Source organism: Myxocyprinus asiaticus, chromosome 25, assembly GCF_019703515.2.
Source record: "Myxocyprinus asiaticus isolate MX2 ecotype Aquarium Trade chromosome 25, UBuf_Myxa_2, whole genome shotgun sequence".
Taxonomy (NCBI): Eukaryota; Metazoa; Chordata; class Actinopteri; order Cypriniformes; family Catostomidae; genus Myxocyprinus; species Myxocyprinus asiaticus.
Genome location: NC_059368.1, coordinates 24,584,044 through 24,611,478, shown reverse-complemented (window position 1 = coordinate 24,611,478; position 27,435 = coordinate 24,584,044). Strand labels below are relative to the sequence as shown.

Sequence of the window (27,435 nt, the reverse complement as noted above, 5' to 3'; positions counted from 1 at the left end):
ATCCATTTCTATATATATATATATATATATATATATATATATATATATATATATATATATATATATATATATATATCAGTGATCAACATACATCTGTAATACAGGCACATTTCTGGTTCATATTACATTTGATAAACTTAAATAGCATCAGTTAATAGTTTCCAAAAGTTTTTCAAATGAGTAGCTTTTAATTAATTAGCTAACAGTTCCAAGTTAAAGATAATAAAATAAATAAAAAAAATAAACTTTTTTGTTTATTATTATTTTTAAATTATCATTATCAGTAATGGGCGCAATGAGCTGTGAATTATTGGTTATCGGTATCTGCCCAGAAATCTCATATCAGTGCATCCCTAATTTCATTGTGTATGGATTGATGACTTGTTTCTAAATCACTGTGATGTTAGATGTTTATTATTATGAGTATTATGGATAATCATACAAAAGTGTCATTTTATTATTATTTTTTCCCAATTTGATTTTGACAGACATATTCTTGGCTCTTAAAGTTACATTGCATTTACATTTATGATGTTTATCAGTGACAGAGGCTGACCGCCAGCTCACTTGCCTGTTTTCCACATGCAGGTCTGCCACAGCAAGGTTGCTATGGGAGACAATGTTGGTTGCTAAGCAAAAAGAAGCAGTAATGGAGGTGAGGAGACAACTGGTGGATGCAGCAAGCAAAGAGAACCTGCCAATCAAAATGAGTCTGGGTAAGACCACTGTCATTTCTAAAGCTGGTAGCCACACAAAGACACTAAGCAAACATCAGTAATTACTCACTGATTATTGATATTCAACAATGAGCAGAAATCCAGAATGTTCTGAGCTGCAACAGAGTTTGGTTAATTAGTTAAGGTTCATTAACCCCAAGCACACTGTGATGTGATGAACTTTTAATTGTTTTTTGATAAAAAACTGACAAAGAGTATGAATGCAGTGTTACCAGTCTGTACTTTAGCTTTACTATAGTTTTATTAAACCTTTACAGGAGGTTTACTCACAGTGTGTGTGTGTCTTTGTGGTTATTATTATACAGAATACACTACAACAATCCAAGAGAACGCTGTGTATTCTAAAACTTTTTCTTTTTCTTTTTTAAATCTATGGCCATGACAAGTATGATGAACAATAGAGAGAGAGAGAGAGAGATAGAAAAGAAAAGATAAGATGAGAATGAGAATGAGATGAAAAGTGACATTCAGTGGTTTTGAGTCAAAGACCCACAGCGCACCCTACAGACAGCAAGCAGCCCTTCTGCTATGGAGATTGCCCATGTGGCCTCTGAGGAAATATGAACCACATGCGGGATCACAAGCTCACACACACATATGTTCTAGAGGTGATCTGCTGCTCAAAATTTCAGCAATTGAGTCCGAAATGAGGGGTAAAAATACGCACCAGCATGTAAGAAGTTCACCACCCTCTTAAGTACACACAGACACACACACAATAACAATAATTAGTGTGAATAGCTGTAGTGTGTTAGAGAGAATTTAAGAGTAGTAGGGTAACAGAATTGTGAGGAAAAGCTAAAGGTTTGGAACACGTACTGTGCAGTCTGCATGTTGTGTATAGTTTTAGTTAGTTCAGTTTTAGTGTAACAGTTTTTCACCAGTTTTAATTAGTTTATCAGTGTGCTAACACTTTACAATTAGGTTCCATTCCTTAACATTATTTAATGCATTACATATCATTAACTGACAATGAAAATTTTGACAGCATTATTTTTTATTAATCTTGGTTAATGTTAGTTTACAAAAATACAATTGTTTATTGTTAGTTCATAGTGCATCTACTATGTTAACAATTCCAACGTTTGATTTTAACAGTGTATTAGTACATGTTGAAATGAATTTTATTCAAGATTTTAAAAATGCTGTAAAAGTAGCTATTATACATTGTTAGTTCATGTTAACTAATGTAGTTAACTAATATTAACAAATGGAACTTTATTGTAAAGTGTCACTGGCAGTTTGTATTGAACAGTTTTTAATCAGTTTTGAATAGTTTAGTTCAACACTTTTAGTGTAACAAATTTTCTACAGTTTTAATTTTGAAACTAAATTCTACAGTTTACTTCAGTCAAGTAACTCCCAATTAACTAGTTGAACATCTGGTGGAAGCGCATGCACACGCTCTCAGTGACGGTTCGTTTGACCGCAACCCTGATCTGACTCGCACATTCATTGCAGGTCATCTCATTAATGCTGAAACATATGCAAACAAGAAAAACCATTAGCTGTTTCTCTGTGTATTTAAACATTTATGTCAAAACCTATAAGCAATTGTCCTTCTGGTTGTTTAAGAGGGAGGGAGGGGGAGGGAGAGAGAGAGAATGAATATATTAAGATGCCAATATGGGTTTGTGTAGCTAAACACTGTTCTGGTTCACCAACAGGCAAGGCTGTTCTCACAAAGCACACACTCTCTTACAATAAAGAAACTTCAGCCAACCATTCGCATTTGATCACAGTTATTTCCTGGGTCCCCAAGCCAACAGAACTTTTACAGCACCAGAACAATCATACTGCATATCATACAGAACAAGGTTCACACACACAAACTCGTGCTTACACACTTTGTTCAAGTTATTTCCTTGTAATGCAGTCACAGCTGTTGTAGATTTTGTTTTGGTTTATCATGTAGCATCAGATTGCCTTATTCTGATGGGCTGTGTCGTAAAATATGAGTATATGCTCTGGTGGTCTTTATTTTTGCATTTACAGTATGTGAACTCTGGTGGTCTTTTTTTCGCTTTGTGAATATGAGTGTGCTGGTCTCCTTGTGCATACTCTGGGTCATTGCTTCCCTGTATGTGTTTATGTATGTTCAGCCCTAGTTTCATGGCCATGTGACGGTTAGTCCTCCGTGGTTTTTCCCATTTCTCTTTTGCTCCTTCAGTTTAAGGTCTGGTTGGAGAATACAAGACAGATCTTGCTTGAGGGTTATCCCATCTCTCTCTCTCTCTCTCTCTCTCTCTCTCTCTCTCTCTCTGTCTGTCTGTCTGTCTGTCTGTCTGTCTGTCTGTCTGTGTGTGTCTTGGTGAAGTTATGCCCAGCATATTGTGCTGAGTGATTCCTGGGTATTTTGCCAGAGATTTCTTAAGCTGACTCAGTCTACAATAGCCCTTTTCAGTGTTTGGACATTTCTGGAACAAAATCAATTTTCTCAACATTTTTTATGAGCTGGCAAAATCCGATTGGTCTTTCTAAACAGTGCCACCATTTTTCCTAACCCAGCCACACACAGAATGTGGCTGTATAAATCAGAAAGACTACAGTTCCCCTGATTCATTGCATACAAATGAGCTTTCAAAGAGTTCATTATTGAGCAAAAGGCTTTATGGGATTAATGGTTATGCCTTTTTGGATTAACCCGACTGTCTGAAATAAAGTTTTTCATTTCGCCAGTTGTCAAACTGTTTTAATATTCAGCTACTCTCTGCCCTTCAGAGATTTTTTGGCAATTCGTTTGTTGCAGTTGGAGAAGGTTCTAGATCTAGACTAATAAAACCAAACCATCACCTGACTTGCACAGCAGATTTTATTGCAGTTCTGGAGGTCAGTCATCCCCCTTCACCTCCTAGAGTTTAACTTGTATGTGCAACAGCACTGTCCAGAGAGAGTTTCCTAATTCTAAACCCAGCTCTGTTCCAAAACCTAGTAAACTGCCTCACTGCCTACTGCCTACATAGGCAGCTGCCTCTGGCGCCACACTAGCGTCTGCCAGCGGGAGGTTGTTAATCACTTGACTGTCGGGACACCCGGCTGAGTTAAGGGCTTAAAAAACTGAAAAAGCACATCAGGCTTCCTTGAAAAAAATGTTGTGTCGCCAGGGCGGCTCTTGTGTTCTCTTCAAGTGACCAATGACCTTCCTCTTTCACTGAAGAACTGACATCTTCACTGACAACTGACATGATCGCACTCAGATGTATATCATCACAAATGCTGATTGTAATCCACAGGGATTCTGTCACCAGGCGTTTTTTCCTTTGTTTATCTAAACAAACACTAAAACGACTAATGAAATCAGAAAGTGCAGGCACTAAAGTCTGTTTTTATTGAACATAATTTCTTTACTCATTGAAAGCTGCATACGGACATACTGTACACAATCTACAGCAAGCCTTGAGGGAATAAATACACAACCACACACTTTCACAAGAGAAATTTACATCATGAATTGCTTCCTAAATCACTCGATTACAATTGTTTATGCTCACGTGTTACTCTTGTTGTTATTTTGGTGAGCTCCATGTTACAGGGGTTCAGAGAGAGAGAGAGCGTGACAGTGAGTCGGTATGTTTGTCACCCCTCCACTATTTTGTATCGGTAAGTGTGTCATACCTCCGACTGAAGAGAGCGAGATCTCTGCAAAACAGTCCGCATCTGTGAAACCCTTGGCCAAAATCGTGTTGTTTTGAGTCTGCTAGTGTGACTCCAGCTTAAGGCAAAATCCTAAACCTCATATAACCTCATACAGCAAGTGTCTGATTTGGGAACGGTTTAGATGTGCACCAAAACACACCATACAAATGGCATTCTGCACGGGAGACTTAAAGGGATAGTTTACCCAAAAATGAAATTCTCTCATCATTTACTCACCCTTATGCCATCCCAGATGTATATGCCATTCTTTCATCTGCTGAACTCAAATGAAGATTTTTAACAGAATTTCTCAATAAAAAAATTGCATAAGTCAGCATCAAAGTAATCCATAAGACTCCAGTGGTTAAATCAATGTCTTCAGAAGTGATATGAGAGGTGTGGGTGAGAAACAGATCACTTTCACATTCTTCTTCTTGTGTTTTTGGTGATTCACATTCTTCATGCATACTGCCCCATATTGGGCAGGGAGAAGTATTTCTAGCAAAAAATTACTTAAATATTGATCTGTTTCTCACCCACACCTATCATATCACTTCTGAAGATATGGATTAAACCACAGGAGTTATATTGATTACTTTTATGATGACTTTATGTGCTTTTTGGAGTGTCTAAATTTTGGCACCCATTCACTTGCATTGTATGGACATATAGAGCTGAAATATTCTTCTAAAAATCATTATTTGTGTTCTGCACAAATTATTTGTATTCTCTATTGATGTCAAATAAGTATGTGCACACAACACGCACATTGGACAAGCCAGTAAGAATGCCGGTAAAAGTATTAAAATGCAGTATGAAGTCAGGTTAATGGACAAAAATCTATGTGTGCTGATCTGTTTTTGCTTAAACAGTTTATGACCATAACCCTAATAAAAGAACACAGTTTAAGGTGTTAACATGACCTTACAAGTTGCTGGCTTATTAAGTACAGTTGTGCTCAAATGTTTGCATACCCTTGGAGAATTGGTAATATATGTACAGAAAACATGAGTGAGCAGGCAAAACACATTTATTTTATTTCTAATGGGATTCATATTCAGCTGTAGGTTATAACAGAATGGCACAATCATAAAACAAAACATGGCAACAATGAAAAAAATGAAATGACCCCTGTTCAAAAGTCTGCATACCCTTAGTTCTTAATACTGTGTATTGCCCCCTTTAGCATCAATTACAGCATGCAGTCTTTTGTAATAGTTTTCTATGAGGCCCCAAATTCTTGCAGGTGGTATAGCTGCCCATTAGTCTTGGCAAAATGCCTCCAGGTCATGCAAAGTCTTTGGTTGTCTTGCATGAACTGCACGTTTGAGATCTCCCCAGAGTGGCTCGGTGATATTAAGGTCAGGAATCTGTGATGGCCACTCCAGAACCTTCACCTTTTTCTGCTGTAACCACTGGAGGGTCAACTTGGCTTTGTGCTTAGGGTCATTGTCGTGCTGGAAAGTCCAAGAGCGTACAGAAGAATGTAAATTGTCTGCCAGTATTTTCTGATAACATGCTGCATTCATCTTGCCATCAATTTTCACAAGATTCCCCGTGCCTTTAGTGCTCACACACCCACAAAACATCAGTGAGCCACCACCATGCTTCACAGTGGAGATGGAATTCTTTTCACTATAGGCCTTGTTGACCCCTCTCCAAACATAGCGCTTATGGTTGTGACCATAAAGCTCTATTTTGGCCTCGTCACTCCAAATTACAGTGTGCCAGAAGCTGTGAGGCATGTCAAGGTGTTGTCGGGCATATTGTAACTGGACTTTTTTTGTGGCATTGGTGCAGTAAAGGCTTCTTTCTGGCAACTCGACCATGCAGCTCATTTTTGTTGAAGTATCATCATATTGTGCTCCTTGAAACAACCACACCGTCTTTTTCCAGAGCAGCCTGTATTTCTCCTGAGGTTACCTGAGGGTTTTTCTTTGTATCCCGAACAATTCTTCTGACAGTTGTGGCTGAAATTTTTCTTGGTCTACCTGACCTTGGCTTGGTATCAAGAGATCCCCGAATTATCCACTTCTTAATAAGTGATTGAACAGTACTGACTGGCATTTTCAAGGCTTTGGATATCTTTTTATATCCTTTTCCATCTTTATAAAGTTCCATTACCTTGTTACGCAGGTCTTTTGACAGTTCTATTCTGCTCCCCATGGCTCAGTATCTAGCCTGCTCAGTGCATCCATGTGAGAGCTAACAAACTTATTGACTAATAAATGGCTTCATATGATCACTATCCTTAAATAAAAGACATTGCATGATCAGTCATATTTTCAAAATCAATGCCAAAATGTCACAATTTCTGCCAGGGTATGCAAACTTTTGAGCACAACTGTATTATCAGTGTAAGATTGCTCATAAACGCGCTCAGTCATTGTTTCTGCATTTTAAGTGTTATATACAGCAGTGACAGACCATGCATTTAAGTCTTGGCCTTCAGTGCGATTCATGCCATTAAGAAAACACCGTTTCATAATTAATAAGACCATATGCCTATGAACATCATACATTACATCACAGTCAACTAATAATACCAATTGACATTACACGTCCACACACGAAAGCCAAAACCAAGGAGGTCTAATAACAGGAAAAAGCTATCTAAAAATATTTGTGATTTAAATGTTGCTTGTAATAAATCTAGTTTCGAAAAGGTACACATTTACTTTTCAAAACTTGAACCGATACTGAATGCTCCAGCCAGCCTAATTTACACTTAGAAAACTCCTGATGTTGCTAGAAAAATGCAAAAAGCAGTTACCAATTTAAATCAGCCTTCCTTTCCTGTTTCATCTCGGGTTTTTAAATCCATAAGGATCTCTTTTTCAATGGCGATAGCAACAGATATACTTGACCTCAGCTGGATCTTGCACTCTCTTCCCTTACAAATGATGTACATCGCTTAAAGCATGATTGTCTCAACAGCTAGAAGACCTCAATTGGGACATATCCTAAAGATCGCACCCACCAAGAACAAATAAATCAGTCTGATTGGCTGATGAATCTCAAAATCTTACTTTAGATTCCTATTCATTTGCACTGTTGAGGGATTCAGTGGAAATTCTGAAGGCCTAACGAGATGGAGCTCAGACTCATGCGCTTCTTCGGTTAACAAGCTCGGCTTCAAGCATGCGATGTGAAACAGCCATCATGCTTCGCTTGTAAGCATCAAGAAATAAATTCTGATTGGATCAACTTGAATTAAAGGTCAAGATGAATTAGGATTGGAAAGCGATTGAAAATACATGGGCAAAAAGGTGAATGAGAATGAAAGGATGAAAACATATTTATTTACGAGGCATGTTAGGCCAGCAGAGAAGGCTTTGCTGGCCCTGAGAATTCACCACTGATATATGGAATTCCCATTGGATTGGATGCTTCCCAAGAAGTATGGTTAGAAAATACTAAAGAATTATGTGATTGTGAAATCTGGACCATAATGAGGTTGGAGTCATCTTGTGATCTTGTCATCTTAAGAAAATTACCCTCAGGAGAACCACAGGGCTCTGTGCTCGGCCCACTAATGATTTTATCTCTGACTGTAGTCTGTGTGTACTGTATGTGTATTTGGCTGGGCAAAAGCAAAGATTGGCTGCATTGAAGCACAGGATATACTCCCACATCTGGTGCTGGTTCAGAGCATCAACATGGAGAAGTGGCTATATGCGTTAATGTAAAAAAAAAAAAAACTCACCCGCAAACCCTCTGGGTCCCTCAACCCCCTATGACTCTTTCAAACCCCACCTTTTTTAATTCTTGCTTGTCTGTCTTTTCCAATCATTTGTCTTCACAAATTTGAGTGAGTTATAATGTTACAGTATAGGACACAGTTGTTAATCATTTTCTTTGTTTTGGATTGAAGATTCAATTGTTATCATCTGCTGTTACACTTACAGTATGTTATTAGACCAGTATTACATGGCAGCATATTTAGTCATTTACTTTATTGGCTTATAATTTTAATGCATATTAATGAATATGTTTGTTAAAGAGGCATCTTGACGTCTGTTCTCTCATTCACTCGTTAACACGCACATAAGGGTGAATACATTTTGATATAATTTTAATTTTTTGTGTGAACTATTCCTTTAAGAGAACTGCAGGGTCAGTGAGGATGTGTTTCTGTGTTGGAGTGTTTTCGTCTGAACCGTGACAACTTTATAAATGAGCTCAAAAGAGACTGACCACATACAAACACATCAGCCTAAATCAAACACACACTTAAATTTTTGGCTTGTATCTTGTACATGAGGTTACATTACCAAACAACGTGCACATATCATTCTCCCAGACGCACTGTCTCAACACCCACAGAGAAAGTACCCCACTTTTTCCACCAATAGGCATGGATTGGTGGAATGGTGTGGTTTGGTTGTTCGTTTGTACAGCAGTGTCTGCTAATAGTGTTCATTTTCCGAAGATAAAATTCTATCCTCTACCTCTAACCGTGTGCCTGTCTTAGTTCAGGTTACAATGTATTTAAGTGAAACTTACTAAAAATCCATGCAGTATTTGATAAGTTTTGGGAAATTCGAATAATTTTAGTGAATCAGTTCGTTTGGACCATTTATTTCAATGAACCTGTTCAAAAGAACAATTTGCAGATTTGTATTTACTTCGAAGTGTTGCCAGAAATCAAGTTTTATGACATGGTTCTAATGCGGTATTTGATGTGTTCTCGTGCAAAAAATTTTGACCGCATTACTTAAAAGAAAAATTTGTTTGCAATGTGAACATATTTTTTTACCCATTGAAATTTCACATAGGAAACAAAAGTTTTAAATAGTGGTACATAATATACTGTATAGTTTTTTAAAATTATTTATTTAAATTGCAACAACTAAACATTTGCACACATTCACAAATAGATTTGACACTCATTCTCAATGTCATTCTGGATGTAATATTGAGTCATATCCTCGTAATAATATTATGGTCTTCTATGGTATCACAAGTGGGATTGAGTTTATGACAGACACACACAAACATTACATTTATGTAAATGTTGTTTCTTATTTAGTTTCTTATTAGTTCTTAATGGTAGGACATAGGCTGATTTGAAATTTACTTTGACCTAAGTCCCTTTCATGGCAAGTCAGTCCACTCGGTAGCCATCTTTGGAATGGGTATTTTCAATGGATACAAGCGGAATGAAAGTACAGCTCCTATCTACTTGAATGGGGAAAGACCGAAATCTCCAAAATGGTTGGTCAAGATTGCGATCAAAGAACATATATAAAATCAGCAGTAAAATCTGACAACAGTGGTATTATAAATTGCGCTTCTTTATATCAGATCATGTAAAAAAAAAAAAACAACAAAAAAAAAAACGCTATTTCTCAGGCTGGTCCAGCTAATGCACCTTCGCAATATTGAGTCGAATGATATCTGTATCTAAAAGGTGATTGGCTCTTTTACCTAAAAGGTGGGTCTTCCTGCACTGTATCCACCATACTGAGTGTTCCATTTTCTCCAATTTATTTTAATACAGATGATCCTTATCGGGCTAAATAGTCACTGCTTTGACGCCAAAGAAATACAGTAATTGAACATAAACACTGAATTAAGAATGACTTATGAGCTGTATGTTGTTTTGTGTATCTGTAGAATCCACATAACTTGAAAACTGTAAGATACCGATGTTTTTCTCTCTCTTTTAGGGCGGGTCACAGCCGAACAGCTCAGTTCATACGTGCAGTTGTTTCGGGACAGTGTTGGAGTGCTAGAAAGTCACAGTGGAGTTCTTCAGCTGGGACTGGCTGCTGCTCAAACCCTCCGTCACCCTGCCCTCTCACGCTGGGATGCCTGCCTTGCATTTGAGAGACTCCTTTTGCAGGTTAGCCAGTCATATATCTTGCTGAACTGTCAATAACAGGCTATAGAGCTCTGATATATGACATCCTAAATGCAATATGTCACACATCTCTGTTGCCAGCGATCTCTGTGGATCTTTCTCTCACTGTCTTTCTCTTTGTCTATATCTCTGTCTATGCCTTTAAAGGACAATCGATACTTGTTGAAACAGCACCTTGAACCCCAATAGAGCATTAGAAGTCATCTTAAATCAGTTTTCACAATAGAAGTGTACAGGTCAATTATATATAGTTTAAAGATATTTGTTATAGCACTCTTCTCTGTTCTTCACTGTTCTGTCAGAAATTGCGTAAAGCTCATTGACTTTTAAAAGATTTCAGAGAATGTATTCCAGCCATTCTATACATCTCCAGTTCATCCATCCATTCATGCATGCATCCATCCGTCCCTCACACCAATCAATTAATCCATCCATCCAACTCATCCATCCAATCAACCCATCCATCCATCCATCCATCCAATCAATTAATCCATCCATCTGTCCAATCAACTAATCCATCCATCCGTCCATATTTCCATCCATACATCCATTCATCCTTTTATCCATCCATTGCCGAAGCAGTATTTGCCTGATGAATGTTTATAGGGGTATTATGTTGCTTTAAATATCAGAATATCATGAGAGTACTATGAGCATCACTGTATATGTAGTATTTTATTAATGTGATATGCAGGTCTATCCAAGTATAGAGGACTTTCATCTTAATGATTGTATTTTGCAGTTTGTTTGTTTTTTTGGCACTCTGCTTTCTATAGTTTACGCCAGTGTGTACAGGTGCAGACTGAGTGAGTGGGCTGATGCCGTAAACAGCCTAACCGGCAAAATAACAGGCCACCACTCTCAGTAAACACACTGTGTTTGTCTTTGGGGAAAAAGAGAAATTATTTTAAGCATCTGTACACATACACACAGACTCACCGGACATGCAACACATACACACACACGTTTAGTGTTGCGTGGCAGCTTGGATTAGAGTACTCCAGTGGGTGTTTAGTTCTCTTAGGGTGCAAAAGTGAAAAGGAAATGCTTTCAGTGAGGCCTGTCTGGGGCGGATACATGCGTGTGTGCATCACATCTCAGGTCAGAGGTCAAATATGCAGAGGACAGTGGGAGTGAGTGACACAGGGGTGGAGAGAAAGGACAGAGACCTTAATAGGAAATGTAGAAAATAGTGAGCCGATCAAGAGAGAGATGTGAAGAAGAAAGAGCTAAATTTAAATTTTTAGAGAGATTTTGAATGTATACTGTAGATACGTATACTGTATAAACGTATTGTAATGGTATCCTTAAAGGTGCAATATGTAACAATTTTCATGTAATATTTGTCTTTTTTTTGCCAATGTGTGAATGGCTTGTAATGCAACTTAAAAAATGAGCCCTTCCCGGACTTCCTAGGTTGCCAAATAAAGCCTGTAGGCTGATTTTCATGCGAAGGGAGCGGGTCGCTTTTGCCGGAAAAATCCAAAGGATGTGACGTTTATGCGTGCTCCCGAGAGCCTTGTCTCAGTGCTTCTCTTCTGCTATTCAACAGCGACAACAAACTGCAACACTAGGTAACGTTATCTTAGAGATGGAATCCAGTAAACGTCCGGCTCCCAGCACAACATCGACTCCTACACAAAAAAAAAACATTTATCTACTGAATCCCATCTGGCTAAGTGGGAACGTGATCGTGGTCGAGCGAAAACTAGAGTGAACATCGGCAGGGCATTTGATTCCTGGGGGGACCTTCGTTCGGCTTTGTGGATCAAAACCGACCCTGAATTGGCGTTCTTCTTATTGGACAGGTAAGCTTACATAACTGCAAAGCATGTGAAATATAGTGCCATAAGGATTGATCTGTGTAATTTTAGCTAACTTGATCTTGCCTGCTAACGCTGACAAATTGTAAGCTACCTTGCTTCGTAACTTTCAAATAATTTAAACGATCTTCTCTTTATGCTAAAGTCAGGTATGCTGATTCACAGTAACTGACATAAACAATGTTAATCTGTAATTATTCATCAAGGTAAACTACAATAACACATGAAATGAATGCTAGACAATGTTCAAGATAATGCAAAAAGACCCATTCATTAGTGTAACGTAACTTGGTTATACAGAAAATATATACATTCTATTATTATAAAACAATAGAGCATCGATATATCAAGATGTCAGTTGTGATGGAATCACATCAATATTGAATTGTGTCAACATATTTATATTGTACAGTCTATTTTATAAACAGCTACTGTCATCCACCAAATTTAGCTAACAGCTATCGATAAAGCTGGCTAGCTAGCTAATGCCGACATAGGCTATCGTATAAATGCAGTCAGTGTATCATTCAAAGAAAAGTGATCACATCAAACTACAGTCTCGCATAGTCAGACCTATGTCCACACTTTGTTTTAGTCTTGTTCCAGCACTGGAGAGTCAAATATAATATACAGTCTCAAAGTTTGTAGTAAAACAATCATAACTGTGTAATTTTAATTATGCTACCTCATCTGTCAGCATGATGCCGGTGAATCACGTTCAGTCACTTTGTGCGTTATGTCATTGTTTTGGCTGATGCTCACTCGCTTGCGTCCCTATAGAGTGTGTGCACAAGCAACAGGTAGCTGGCTGCAGTTCACTTAATGGCCACAGGTGTCATTAATAACAAGGGTTTCTGAATCTTACATACTACACCTTTAATTATATGTCACGAAACGAGGTGTTTGAGGGAAGGACCCATACACAGATTAGAAACAATGAGCTTTTATTTAAATAAAATGAAAACAAACGTAACCAAAAAACTCCCAAAATGGAGTTTGTGAAAACCAAACTAAAAACTTGAACTGACAGGGAAAGTAGACAGAAGACACGAGCACTCAACGACAGGAGAGAACGAAACATTCCAGCACAGGACAGCATACACGAGGAGCAACAATGAGCTTTTATTCAAATAAAAAGACAACAAACATAACCAAAAAAAAACTCCCACAATGGAGAAAAACTTGAACTGACAGGGAAGGTGGACAGAAAACACGAGCACTCGACGACAGGAGAGAATGAAACAATCCAGCACAGGACAGCATACACAAGGAGCTAATATAGGAAGAGAAATAAAACAGGTTAACAAGGGGCAGTTGAAACAAATTAACTAATAATGAGCAGACAAGGAGGCGGGGTATGACTCAAGATTTAGAGACATGTGGCAATACGGAAACAAAACAAAGCCACACGCTCTCACAGACACAAAAACATGAATGGCACGAGCGCATATCACCAGAGGCTACAAGGCAACATGCGGCCATGCCAAACGACAGACGAGACACGACATTTGTGTGAGGGTTCAGCCACAAATAAACAGGCACCAAGACAGAAGCGGCCAAACCCCAGCACAACATGACAACGGACCACGTCCCGGACGCGCAGCGCAAAGCGAGCACAACGCGAAACGCGCACCGAGGTCGCGAGAGACAGACACAAACAATTGACACAAGTGCATGCCACAAAGATGACATAAGAACAATGCACTCGTGCCAATAAACAACAAGACAAGAGAATGCATAACAATGCCAAAAGGGCGAGCCATGCATTCTCACACAGTCTAGACAAGACACTAAACATGAGTGTAAGAGTTCAGCCACAAAGACAATAAAAACATAATCAACAGAAGTGGCTGAACCCTGACATTATTTTGGCAAATAATACACCTTATAAAAGGTGGGATGTTCTTGTGAATACCACTATTGTAATCATTTTAACACATACCTTTTAATAGTCATTCCTTTATCCAGTATAAAAGATTAAAACACATGATCAACATCGTCACCATGGAAAAAGGCCTTATCATTTATTATAACATCCATGAAATGAAAAATCATTGCAATGTATAAGGAATTCTGAATATTTCTAGAATGTACTGTATTAACAATGTGTTCATAATGCATTATACTGTACAACCCCAATTCCAAAAAAGTTGTGACACGCTATTGAATAATGCTAATAAAAATTTAAGTGATTGATTTGTAAATTATATTCACCCTTTGCTATACTGAAAGCACTACAACTACACATTATATGATGATTTACCTTGTGAATTTCATTTTTTTTCTTTTTTTTTTTTTAATGTACAGTAATTTCAAATCAGTTGATTGCAACACGCTCCAAAAAAGTTGGGACAGTCGAGTGTTTACCACTGTGAAACATCACCATGTCTTCTAATAACACTTATTAGCATTTGGGCACTGAAGACACAAGTTTAGTTTAGAAAGTGGAATTTTCCCTCATTCATCCATTATGCAGGTCTTCACTGCACAATTGTACGGGGTCTTCATTGCCGTATGGGGTGCTTCATAATGCACCACACATTCTCAATTGGAGACCGGTCAGGACTGCAGGCAGGCCAATCTATCATCCACACTCTCTGCTTACACAGCCATCCACTTGAAATCCGGGCAGTATGTGGTTTGAAGCTATCCTGCTGTAAAATGCAGGGATGTCCCTTGAAAAGACTGTGCTGAATGGCAGTATATGTTGCACCAATATTTTTACATTTCTGTCTGCATTCATGGTGTCACAGATGTGCGAGTTACCCATGCCATGGGCACTGACACACCCCTGGCCCTTACAGACACTGGCTTTTGGACCTGATGCTAATAACAGCTTCGATGGCCCTTTTCCTCTTTGGCCCAGATAACACGACAGATTTGTTTTTCAAAAACGTTTTTGAAATGTAGACTCTTCAGACCAAAAAACACAGTTCCACTGTTCTACTTTCCGTCTAAGATGAGACCGAGCCCAGAGAAGTCGACAGTGCTTCTGGACAGTGTTGATGTATGGCTTCTGCTTTGCATAGTAAAGTCCTAACTTGCATCTGTGGATGCAGCGGTGAGTGATGTTGACTAACAAAGGTTTACTAAAGTAATCTCAAGCCCATGTTCATGATATCCATTAAAGATGAATGCCGTTTTTTAAGACCGTGACATCTGAGGGATCAGAGATCACGCGCATTCAGAAATGGGTTTTTTTACGCACTGAGATTTGACAAGATTCCTTCAATCTTTAAATATGTTGTGCACTTTAGAGGGTGAAATGCCCAAAATCCTTCCAATTTGTCTTTGTGGAAAATTGTTCTCAAAGTGCTGGATTATTTGCTGAAGCATCTGGTGGCAAATTGACAAGTCTTGAATGATCCTTGCTCTTGAAGGAATAGGCTGTTTTTGGAGTCTCCTTATATACTATGACACAATTGCCTCACCTGTTTAACACCTCCTGTTTCACATCGCCTTGATATTTCAACTTGGTAAATTGTTATTAGTCTTAAATTGCCAAAAAAAATAGTCTCAACTTTTTTGGAGCTTTTTTTTTATTTGAAATTACTGTACATTTAAAAAAAATAAATAAAAAAAATAAAAATAAAATTTAAATTCACAAGGTAAAACATCATATAATGTGTAGTTGTAGTGCTTTCAGTATAGCAAAGGGTGAATGCAATTTACAAATCACTCCTTTTTGTATTTATTGTCATTTTGCATACTGTCACAACTTTTTTGGAATTGGGGTTGATTGTACAGACACCAAGTAATGTGTTATCCAGTTTTTTTTAGAGAGTTTTCATAATATCTTAATAAAAATTCTAGAAAACACAGAAAAGAATGTTCCAGACTAATATCCTCCCACTCCGTTATTAGTTTTCACAGACTTTTTTGATGGACTTTCTGGTTCCTGTGGCTGTAAAGAGATCAGTGGGAAAGCTCAGCCCCATAGGAACTCATTAAATCGAATCAGGAAAAACATTAGGCAGAAACAGGCGAGAGGGGCCGCATCAGCCAAACCGCCAAAGAGCTAAACAGCAATCAGCGCACAAGCTTATAAACCGCCATCTTTCTAGTGGGAATCATTGCTCTGTGGAGAAAAGTGGGGGAAAGGTGTTTACCAACATATAAAACATTATGCTAATCACTTGTTTGGGACCAAACTATATAAAATGAGGCAGCACAAATGCATGCTCTATTTTTTTATTTTTTTTATTTTAAAGAACATCAGGCTTCTGTTTAAATTAACTGGAAGTGTTTGGAAAAGAGATGAATTAGAACTTGCAGTGGATTGTGGAAAAGTTGTAGGAACAATCTAAAAAGTGGCAGGCGGTGAAGGGGGACATTATATACATTATTATCTTGAGTATTAATTAGGTGACATATTGTTTGGTTAATGGTTGCAAAGTCTTTTAAAGTAATTTATGTGGCCAACTGCAATTATCTTTCTTCACACAACAGCCAAGCATAACGAAACTCTCAAAATACAACTCTGCAAATGAGGTATTATGTATAAAAACTAAACTAAAACCTAAACTTTTATGTATTTTATAAATATATGAAGCTTTAAATATATTTATATATATGAAAAATAAAAATATACTGTATATTTAGCCCTCAATGTCATTTAGAAAGCTCTATGAGTATGATTGTTTCTGCATGTTAACTACCCTCTGTGTGTCTGTATGTGTGTGTGCATCCTTCAACCCTTAATATTCTGTAATCATAAGGCTGTCTCTGGGACATCAAATATCTGCATTCAGCCTGGAGCGTATCGTGCTAGATTCTGTTTGCACTCTAAACACCGGCTGTAATGGGATTCCTGATTTTCCTGAGGTAATAAATAAAATGAGCTCTCTCAGCCTTGTTTATTATGTTTCTTTTTATTTTCCATTTGATGTTGTTTTTTTTGTTTTTGTTTTTTTGCTTATATTTGCATGCTGGATTTCTGAAACCAGAGGGTGAAATCGTGTTATTGAAAATGGTGGCATGAAACAGGCTCATTCTTCAGGTCTGCGGCTACCCCCTCTTTCCCTCCTGGGGTGCAGTACGGGAAAGCTGGTATATTGCTTTGCTCTGGTTAATAAAGGCACCCATCCAACCAGACCAGTCGTGGCTCAGCCTAATACTGCTGCACTGAGATTTCCCCATAATGACAGACTATGGAGGGAAGATGGAATTGTGCCAACAGATAGCGCTATTTATTTCCACATTCAAAGACGGCAAAAAAAAAATCTGTGCTGAACACAATTTGCAAACCGCAATTTGAAGGCCGGTTCTAAGTGCTAGGTTGTGGAGGATGTTGAGAATTAATAGTTTTAAAGGAATAGTTCACCCAAAATGAAAATTCTGTCATAATTTACTCAGCTTCGTGTTGTTCCAAACACATATCACTTTCTTCTGTGGAACACAAAAGGAGATGTTTTAATGAATATCACAGCCCATCTTTTCAATACAATGGTAATGGATAGTTTTTCACTTTAAAGCTAAATGAAAGGACCCAAAAGTATCATAAATGTAGTCCATACAATTCCTGCATCATATTCCAAGTCTTTCTTGGTGAGAAAGAACCCGAAATTTCAGTGAAAATCTTGACGTCCATTGCACGTTCATGAGTGTTATGAGAGAAGCTGGTTTACAGTATGGCTGGGTATTGCCAGCCACCTCATGATACGATACATATTGCGATGCACATGTCACGATCCAATATATCGTGATACTTCACAATATTTTGATTTGATTTGATTTTAATCACAATTTTTCAATTCTAATTCATTTGGGTTTATTTCAGTTATAATACCAATTTTGCTTACATACAGTATCCTTCTGGTACTCGAGCGCGACTGCTGTGTGCATTTTATATTTCCCTTTTTGATTTGTTACTATGCAAAAAAACAAAAGAAAGAAAAAAGGAAAAAATATTTTGAAGAGCAAATAGTTTTCCTAAAAATGTATGGTCTCATATGTGGACAGTGGGACTAAGTTGTGAAATTTTAAATTACACCAAGCTATAGAAAGTCAGATTGTTTCTAATTAAATTGTTTATTATGGTTCCAGGAGTGTTGGCTGTTCATGTTTTTGAGACGTTACAGAAATTACAGTTGATTTTCTGTAAAGCTGCTTTGGGACATTGTGTACTGGGAAAAGCACAAATGTAAAACTATACAAATAAAAATTATTTGACTTTATTTGTCTTTTATGTTACAATATTTTCTACTTTGGCAACAAAATCTCAGACCCCGTTTACACCTGGTATTAAGATGCGTCTCGGGTGATCCAATCACATGTGGTCAGGTGAGACACATCGCTGTTTACACCTGGTCACTTAAATGTGCCTCCTGTGACCACTTGTGATTGGATTTTGAGGGGAGGGTTTCATGACGACATACTATACATCAATTACTATGTCAGTGTTCCTGCATGACATTAAAGTGCAACAATGTCAGAAGAGACAAAGAAAACGCAAAAAAAAAAAAATGGTGCGCTATTTCTCCCAGATGCAGCTGAAAATTAATCTAACCACAAAAGCAACATTTCGAACAGAAATATCCATTATTTTAGTGAATTACCTATATTAACCTGAGCTGCAGATGTTTGTGCTTCTCATAAGTGTCCCTGCATGTTGATATCTGACACACTGAAGAAGATCCGTGAAGTTCTCGTGTTTGTGTTTGTATCCGCTTTTTTACATTTTCCAATCTGACGTTTATTTCCTTTTAAGCCGCTCATAACCGGCAAAGTTTAAACTCTTGTTTTAGCACAGCGGTTGATTGAGAGGTGAGGGGAGGCACTTTGCTGCTGCTGGGATGCATTCAGGACGGATCACTGTTTACACATTAAATGTGATGCGGTCAAATGTGTTTTTCACCACATTCATATGTGGTTTTTGTGATCCGATCACAAAACGTTTTAGACCCGTTTAGACCTGTATTTAGCACTGACCACATGTGATCCGATCACCAAAAGCGAATCTTAATACCAGGTGGAAATGGGGTCTCAATGTTCTCACTTTGCACTGTCAAACAAAAAGTGATAGCCAGTGCTGAAGCATTTTACTGATCAGAAATTAGCATAATTAATTTGATTCAATGTAATGGCCAGCATTGTCCAATCACTGTCAACAATGTTAAAATAAAGTGATACATTATAAATTCTGAATCTATGTACTGATTACCATTGTCCCATGTCTGCCAAACATGTTGAGTGGTCCAAACATCATCTGCAGACTGAAACTGAACTTTTTATTGGAAGTTTGGTGCGTATGCACTTACTGCATAGAAAGTTTTAGGATGCTCCCTTGCTCCCTATTAAGTGAACGACTTAACCTCCAGTGTGCTGTTTGTCTGCACTGGTCTCAGAACAGTTTGAAATGCACCTTATTTTCATCCTAATGCCGTATACAGCCTCTGAAAGCAAAATTTTTCAGCTTTAGGATAAACCCATTGATTCTCAGTTTGATAATGCACCGTGGATATAGGATTTCTAAGGGAAAAAATAGTCCTATAGTCCTCGCCTGCATTCAGTGTGAATAACAGCATACCATTTCGTGATAAATCAGTGATATTTTCAAAATGGCATTAGATGAAACTAGAGACTCTAGTCTTTTGACTCAAACAGGTTTCTTACTATACAGTATGTAGTTTTGTTGCCGTTTCTCCCAAAGACAAGCTCTGCTGTGATCGGCGGCATTTATATATTTTTTGTCACATGACTCGGTGCGCTGAAAGTTTAACCCTTTAATGACAGCCCAGAGTGTCCTGAATTGAGATCAGTCAGTTTGAATTATGTATAGCGAAGACAAAACAATGTACGCACATCAGAACGCGGGGTTGCACGATGGTATGAAAGAAAATCTCTATCAGCTTATGCTGTTATTATTTATACAGGAGACCTTCTAACTTGCTAAATTAAGGAAATATTAAGTTTACACATTTTATTTTATCATTAGTTTTTTCATCATTTTTTTCACATTTGAACTTTTTACTAATATTCACATTCCATGTATTCTATCAATAAATATGAAATTGCATATACTGTATTACATTGCATATTTATATTTTGTTCCATATTTGTTGTTAACATGCATCATTTGTACTATTTGCAAGTATTTACATTGATATGTAGAACAAGTGCTAAAACGATACTGTCTCTACTAAAACACTGAGTGAAAAATTACCAGCCAGTGGCTAATCACAGACATTTTAGTCCAATATGCGAGTGATTTACTTGCATTCTTCTTTATTAAAACACTGGACATGATTTGAATACCAAATAACAAATAGTTTAATATAAATATCAATACATGAATCTAAAGTATCGATACAATATCATGAGAAATAGTATTGTGATATATCGATATTTGATTGAATCAACACAGCCCTAGTGGGTCGCGTTTTTATGCAAGAACTTGTTGTTTAGTGCTAAAAACCCAGATTCTCTTTATCCAAAATTCATTAGACTGCATGTTCACATTCATTAGGGTCTATTTATTTGTTTTAAGCTTTTTACTCATGCATCCCATGTGGGGTGGAGAATTTACAAGTGCTACAGACTGGCTAATATATAATTTAAAAACAGGAGTTGGCAGGTGGCTGTGTCCTTGCAAAAGCTGTGGCCTTGCCTGTATTTAATGACAGTAATGCTCTGATATGTTGACTGTTGCTATGAATTTTGACAGCTTGGGTTTCTTTGGTTGCTGCTTTCTCACTAGGATGTTTTAGGGGACAGCTAGAGTAAATATCCCTGAAACAAAGCCATTGCCTGAGGAAAGGTGGACATCGTGCCCTTGGGTCTAGCATGGCTGGTGGACAGCATACACACTGAGCCCTTGCAGGGGGAATGTGTGTGTGTGTTGCTGGGTAATGTGGTGTGGTCAAGGTGAGCTGTCAACAAGTACTCTCTTTCACCCATTCCCGTTACCTCACAGCCCAGTATACTCTATGTGTGTGTGTTTGTGTGTAATTCTATTCGTACTAAATGTCAGTATCTTTCAAAACACTTGCATTATGCTGTCAAACATGCAATTTAAGTGATATAAGTAGTTTTTGGTATATAAGTGTAACTATATATAAAACCAATTAAATTTTCTGAAGAAAATTGTCCCTTGATATGGCTTAAGTCGAATGATTTTAAGGATCATAACATAAGCTTGAACTGTGCAGGACAAGTTAAGCATCCAAGTTTAATAATTGGTGTTAGGGGTTTGTTCAAAATAAGTATGATGAGTAATACGTAGTAATACTAGTGCTTGCTAATGCGCCACTAATAATTAATCGCATCAAGTATATGCAGCCCTGTCTTGACACATTTGTTTTGTGAAAGTCAAAAACTGTGTTTTTGAAAGTGTATGTTGATACAGCAAGGCTTAGTTATTGGTTATTGACTGACTCAGATGTTTTTTAGATGGTTTATGTCACTAAGGTCCTTCAGAGGGCAGTGGTATGGGTGGCTTACTGAAGATTTGATTAATTGTGTGGTAAATGTGTTCTTAATACCACAGTAGTGGACCTGTGACCTTTGACCTACTCCACCCCCCACAGACTCATGAATTCATTCAGACTCTTTTAAAATGCTTGAGTTCAGTTTGAGGCCAGTTTACTTATCAGAATTCTGTAAAAGCTTCTGCTCTGATCTCTGTAAGCTCTTTCTGTCTTTCTTTTTCTGAGGTCTGAATCCTTCTGTCCTCTAGGACTGCATTGAAACATAAGTGTTGATAATTTTCCTTTGATATTGTAATTATGATATTAATTTAAGTTAAAATGCTTAATTTGTTTGGGACAACTCCTTGCAATATTGTATATGTTGGCTACACATCCAAAAACTGAATTTATTTTATTGCTATTTTATCTCTGTAAATCACAGTATGACCATACTATAATGATCCCATTCCATTTTAATCACTAAAGCTATGTAGTCGGCAAGTTTCATGCGACTGTTTAAGCCCACAATTCAGCAGTCTAGCTTTGTTGCGTCGCTCGCTTGCAGTAGGTATTAAATCGCACACATTATATTTCAAGTTTGTGGCGCAACATCTTGCAAGTCCAAAATAATATCCAAATTACTGACAATGCTTTTCGCTTTGGTACTATAGCTTATTTTCATCTCTTGTCCTCTCTTTCATCCTCCAGTATAAATGCCTACACTCACATATACTGTACACACTCACATTATTTGTATTTCAGGTCACTTACAGTATTTTCATGTGCCACTGTGAACTGAAGTAATTGCTCATTAGGACCATCTGTCGTTTTTCAGACTCTAGACTAAATTAAACACCTCTGATTCACCATTTCATTCATGCGCACAAGTATGTCTGTGATTGTTTACAACGAACATGTCTAAGATTGGTTCAACTGCTGTAAAAAAATAAATAAATAAATACATGTTCTAAATAGGAGAGTGCGACACAATAGAAGTAGACTCTTTTAACGATTAGGTAGGCTAATTGCGTCAACCATATTTTAATACATCGTGAAGCCTTTTCATCCTCAATATGTAATCTTGACTGGTATTCTATTGGCTCACTCCTGGACAATAAAGAAAAATTAAGCTCTCAATCTCATGTTTCCAGAGACAGTCTTTGTACAGACACGTCAGGTGCCGAAGACATCTTTTTGTTTTCAGAGAGAGATGGATAACACATTTATGCTCACAGTTAATCTGCATCAGTGGCTCCAGGCCATCATTAACATGCACGCAGACAAAGTTATGGCCCTCACCTTTGTCCTCTGAACACTTAACCCACCCTCAGGTCAACCTGCTCCCCATTGAGCGGAGCCTACTGCCTCATCCTGGACAATATCTGACTATCCACACAGAGTTTCTGGACAGTTTCTGGGCTTTGTGACTTTTCTAACACAACAAGCATGTTTTTCCTCCCACGCATATGCATGCAATGATCGCTGTGGGAGTAAACCACGTGCCGTTATTCTGGTATAAATGTGCATCTGGCTCTGATGTTTACGTGGGTGCGAGTGTATTTTTGACCCAGTGTCCAAACACCCTTGTTTTTTATACTTCCCGGTCTGAAAGTCCATATAGAACCCTAAAAACATTCCTTAGATCTACTCACCCTCTCCACAAACCCGCCCCCTCTGGAGCCGATGGAGCCCTGGAGCCAATCCCAGCTTGTAAGGGGTTTGGCCAGAAACCTTACGCAACTAGGCGAATGCAAACGCAGATGCCTGGCCAATAGTCCAGTTGAACATACTTAAAGGAATAGTTCACCCAAAAATGAAAATTTGCTGATAATTTACTCACCCTCAGGCCATCCAAGATGTATCTGAGTTTCTTTCTTCATCAAACAGAATTTAAGACTTTTAGGATTTCATTTAACGCCTCCTCCTTTAAACAGTGCAAGTGAATGTACTCCATTTTTTGACGGTCCAAAATGCATATTTAGGGTGCATCAAAATAATCCACACAACTCCAGTCGACAAATAAAGTTCTTCTGAACGCAAACGATTGATTATTTTGAGAAACAAAACAATACTTATATACTTTTTAACAAAAAATTTTAGCTTCCGTACATCTCTGTGACGTGCGCTCATGAGAGGGATGACGTAAGCTCGTTGGTAAGGTCACGCGTCACATGGAGGAGGAGTCAGGAAGTGCGTCATTGTTTACAATAGAAACTTGCACAGAGCACAGACCAAGCACCGTTCACAAACCAAAACAGTCCAAAACAATTTCAAAACAATATAAAATAAAATAAAAAATCATTTCCAAATAATAATAAAAAAAATTTAAAAAATTAAACAGTGACACGCTTCCTGACTCCTCCTTTTCTTTTTGTTTTTCTGTTTCAAAAGTGGCTTTTTCTTTGCAATTCTTCCCATAAGGCCTGCACCTCTGAGTCTTCTCTTTACTGTTGTACATGAAACTGTTGTTGAGCGGGTAGAATTCAGTGAAGCTGTCAGGACATGTGAGGCGTCTATTTCTCAATCTAGTACTTATCCTCTTGTTTAGTTGTACATCTGGCCTTCCACATCTCTTTCTATTCTTGTTAGTTGCCCTTTGTCTTTGGAGACTGTAGTGTACACCTTTGTATGAAATCTTCAGTTTTTTGGCAATTTCAAGCAATGTATAGCCTTCATTCCTCAAAACAATGATTGACTGACGAGTTTCTAGAGAAAGCTGTTTCTTTTTTGCCATTATTCACCTAATATTGACCTTAAGACATGCCAGTCTACTGCATACTGCGGAAACTCAAAAACAGACACAAAGACAATGTTAAGCTTCATTTAACTAACCAAATAGCTTTCAGCTGTGCTTGATATAATGGCAAGTGATTTTCTAGTACCAAGTTAGCAATTTAACATGATTATTCAAGGATAAGGTGTTGGAGTGATGGCTGCTGGAAATGGGGCTTGTCTAGATTTGATCAAAAATGACTTGTTTCAAATAGTGATGGTGCTGTTTTTTACATCAGTTATATCCTGACTATACGTTGTGATCAGTTGAATGTCACTTTGGTGAATTAAAGTACCAATTTTCTTCCGAAACAGCAAAATCTGTTCATTATTCCAAACTTTTGTCTGCCAGTGTATATATAGAACTGGATCACTGATGCAACGGTAAACTGTCAGCTGGAGGTGAAGCCACCAGAAATGTTCGAGCAGTTATCTTGGTATGCCCAAACTCTCATAGAGCGACAGACGAAAACACCCCTGTTCCAACTTGAAGAGCTTTTCTAAAATTATGCCGAATCGTGTTCTTTTAGGAGCGATAAGTAACCAGTTCAGATGCCCCAACATACAAATTTGTGGCTATCATATTGAAAATCATTAACGTCAGCGAGTGCCTTTTTAAATGATTATGCATGTCACTAGTAGTTCTGTTATATTTGAAGGCCACTTTGCATATACTGGAGGTTACTCAAGCATTTGTGTCATCTTTATCAAAGTACATTTTAGCCACTTTGCCCTTTCTGTGCAGAGTCATTGGTGAGTTTCAGTGGCAGGAGTAATTTATCTTAATTAATAAAGCGATAACTGATTGAACGATTCAGTAGTATTCATCAGGAAAGAGCTGCCTGATTGGTCAGCGAAACTATAACTCAACCCTTGAAACTAACCCTAACAAATCAGGTAGAGCTTTTCTTTTGAAAATGTATGAGTTTTCCCCTGCTATTCTACGATTTGGAAATCCGCCACCCGCTGTATGTTCTACAGACACGTTTTATAAATCACATGAGAAGTGATAAGTCGACTTGGCTGGCTAGTAGAGTCCTCGCCATCCACCCCAATGGAGCAGCCGCGGCCATCCGCCGGGGGACGGAGGAGCCCGGCCGCCTGAGAGCGGAGGAACGGCCGCCGACCGCGAGGGGAGGAGGGGCTCCTAGCCGACTGCCTTGAGCAGTCAGGGCCGCTGCCAGGGGCGGAGGAGACCCCTACCGGCCGTTAAAACGTGGCAGGGTCAAGAGAGGACCGCCGAATGCGAGCGGGGAGGGGCTCCTGGCCGACTGCCTGGAGCAGGAGAACCACTGCCAGGGGCATGGGGAGGCCCCTACAGTCCACCGAAAACACGGCGGGGCATTCCGTCTGCCAGGGGCTGGAGGACTGCCTCCAATCCGCCCAGGGAGGTGCGGCTGTCGTCCACTAGAGGGTGGAGGAGTGGCTGAGGACCAGGCTATGGTGTATCGGAGATCCGGCGAGTAAATTTTTTTTTTCCTCTCTCTCTCTCGTCTTTCTGCCGCTGTCGCTCCGTGTTGGCCTTTCCCTCTCATTTTTTGTTTTTTTTTTTGTTATTGTTGGTTTTTCCCTCCCCTTGTAATCCTCCCAGGTCCGAAGAGGTGGGGATGACCTGCCGGCAGGAAAGGAGGGGATGAACGTCATGCCAGGGGCTCCCCGGCCTGAAAGAATGGAGGGAGGAGTGTGGCAGGGAGGAGGGCGGGGGGCGGGGCTGGGTCATGATGCTGCACACCCGGCCCCTAATCACTACGAGGGACAGAGCTCTTGGTATGGGTACTTTGGCGGGAGCATGGCATAACAGTTTGAATGTACCCTTCACTAAAAGTCTTGTAAAAGGGCCCTTTGTGAAAAAATTCACTTTCTTTTGTTTGGAACGACCCTTCGAATGGCGTCCCCTTCCTGAAGTGCCCTTTAAGGTTGCAAAAACTTGTGTTTATGGAGAACGGATTACTGCCAGAAACAAGGCACAACCCGTTTACTCATTACAGGAAGCTCTGATATCTCTTGTCCTCCCTCTCGCTGTCCCGTATAAATGCCTACACTCACATATACACCCTATATATTCTGTACACATACATCTACTTGTATTTCTAAAATGAAGAGGACATATTTAAGATGCTGCACTATTTCTAGGTCACTAAGCAAATCTGTGGCATTGACCATGTTAGCTCTTTTATACGAAAGGTCATATTTCCTAGCTTCCATTGAAGCACACAAGATGCTCTTTGGAACATTCTCAAATCATGTTGGAGAACATGGATCTTCAGGTTTTGCACAAACTAGTGGGGTCCATGGCAGATCAAGGACATACTGTCATTAAGGGTAACATACCAAATACTAAAATTCATGTTAATTTAATCAACTTTTCACTCAAATTATTATGCTGATCATTTTTACTGGAAAACAAACTACACTGAATTAGAAAATTGCAAAATAGCCAAATTTTCAGTGTTTTTAAAAGTCACTTTTAAACCCCACTGTACTTCAACTGACCACACACTGTCTGGCTTGACATCTTTATACTGTAAACTTCCATAAACACACAGATGCTTGCTCACAAGCACTCTCTCTCTCTGATGGACACTCAAAATTAACACACTTCTTCGCTCCCACACCTGACATTCACAGACAGCTGTGTTTGTGAATGTCACATTCTGTGTGCAAATGTTTTTTCTGTGTCTTTGTATATGACCTCTGCATATATGGCAATATATTTGTGTGTGTTTGTAACTAGGGCTGTGTTTAAATGTCTGCTAATGTAACGCAGCTCATTGTACAAAGTGTTTTAAACAGTCCCTAGCCATTAATGAAACATCTAAAGACACTTCTGATCCTAATATACTTATGCCTGCTTTCCTTAATCAAGTTCTCAAACCACAGTCCCTATTTTATCATTCCATTCCTTGTTTAACAGTGAACTCTGTCTGGATCACTAATCCCTCCTGCATTTCTTGGTAGTATTCAACCGATTGTTTTTTCAGTGTTAAAAACAAAGCAGAAAATGTGCATTACAGTATTTGTTGTTCGATGATTCTGACCATTTAAATAAAAAGACCAAATATCAACCAAAAAGCTTCTGCAACAAATATTAATAATAGTTAATGGTAATCAATTACATGATCCAGAATGATTACATCAAGAACAGTCATTTCATTGTTCTGGCCGATATACTATATAAGTCTTTCAGTATTTCT

The 27,435-nt window shown here is 38.4% G+C and overlaps 1 protein-coding gene across 1 annotated transcript in view; it reads left to right on the top strand.

The window, feature by feature from the left end:
• The window catches only part of LOC127416229 (sec1 family domain-containing protein 2-like), a 179,374-nt gene that overhangs the window by 21,103 nt on the left and 130,836 nt on the right, over positions 1–27,435 (top strand). Inside the window, exons 3-4 of the mRNA XM_051655464.1 lie at positions 589–716; positions 10,046–10,221. Of these exons, the coding sequence (XP_051511424.1) occupies positions 589–716; positions 10,046–10,221 (304 nt within the window). The remainder of the gene's footprint in view (positions 1–588; positions 717–10,045; positions 10,222–27,435) is intronic.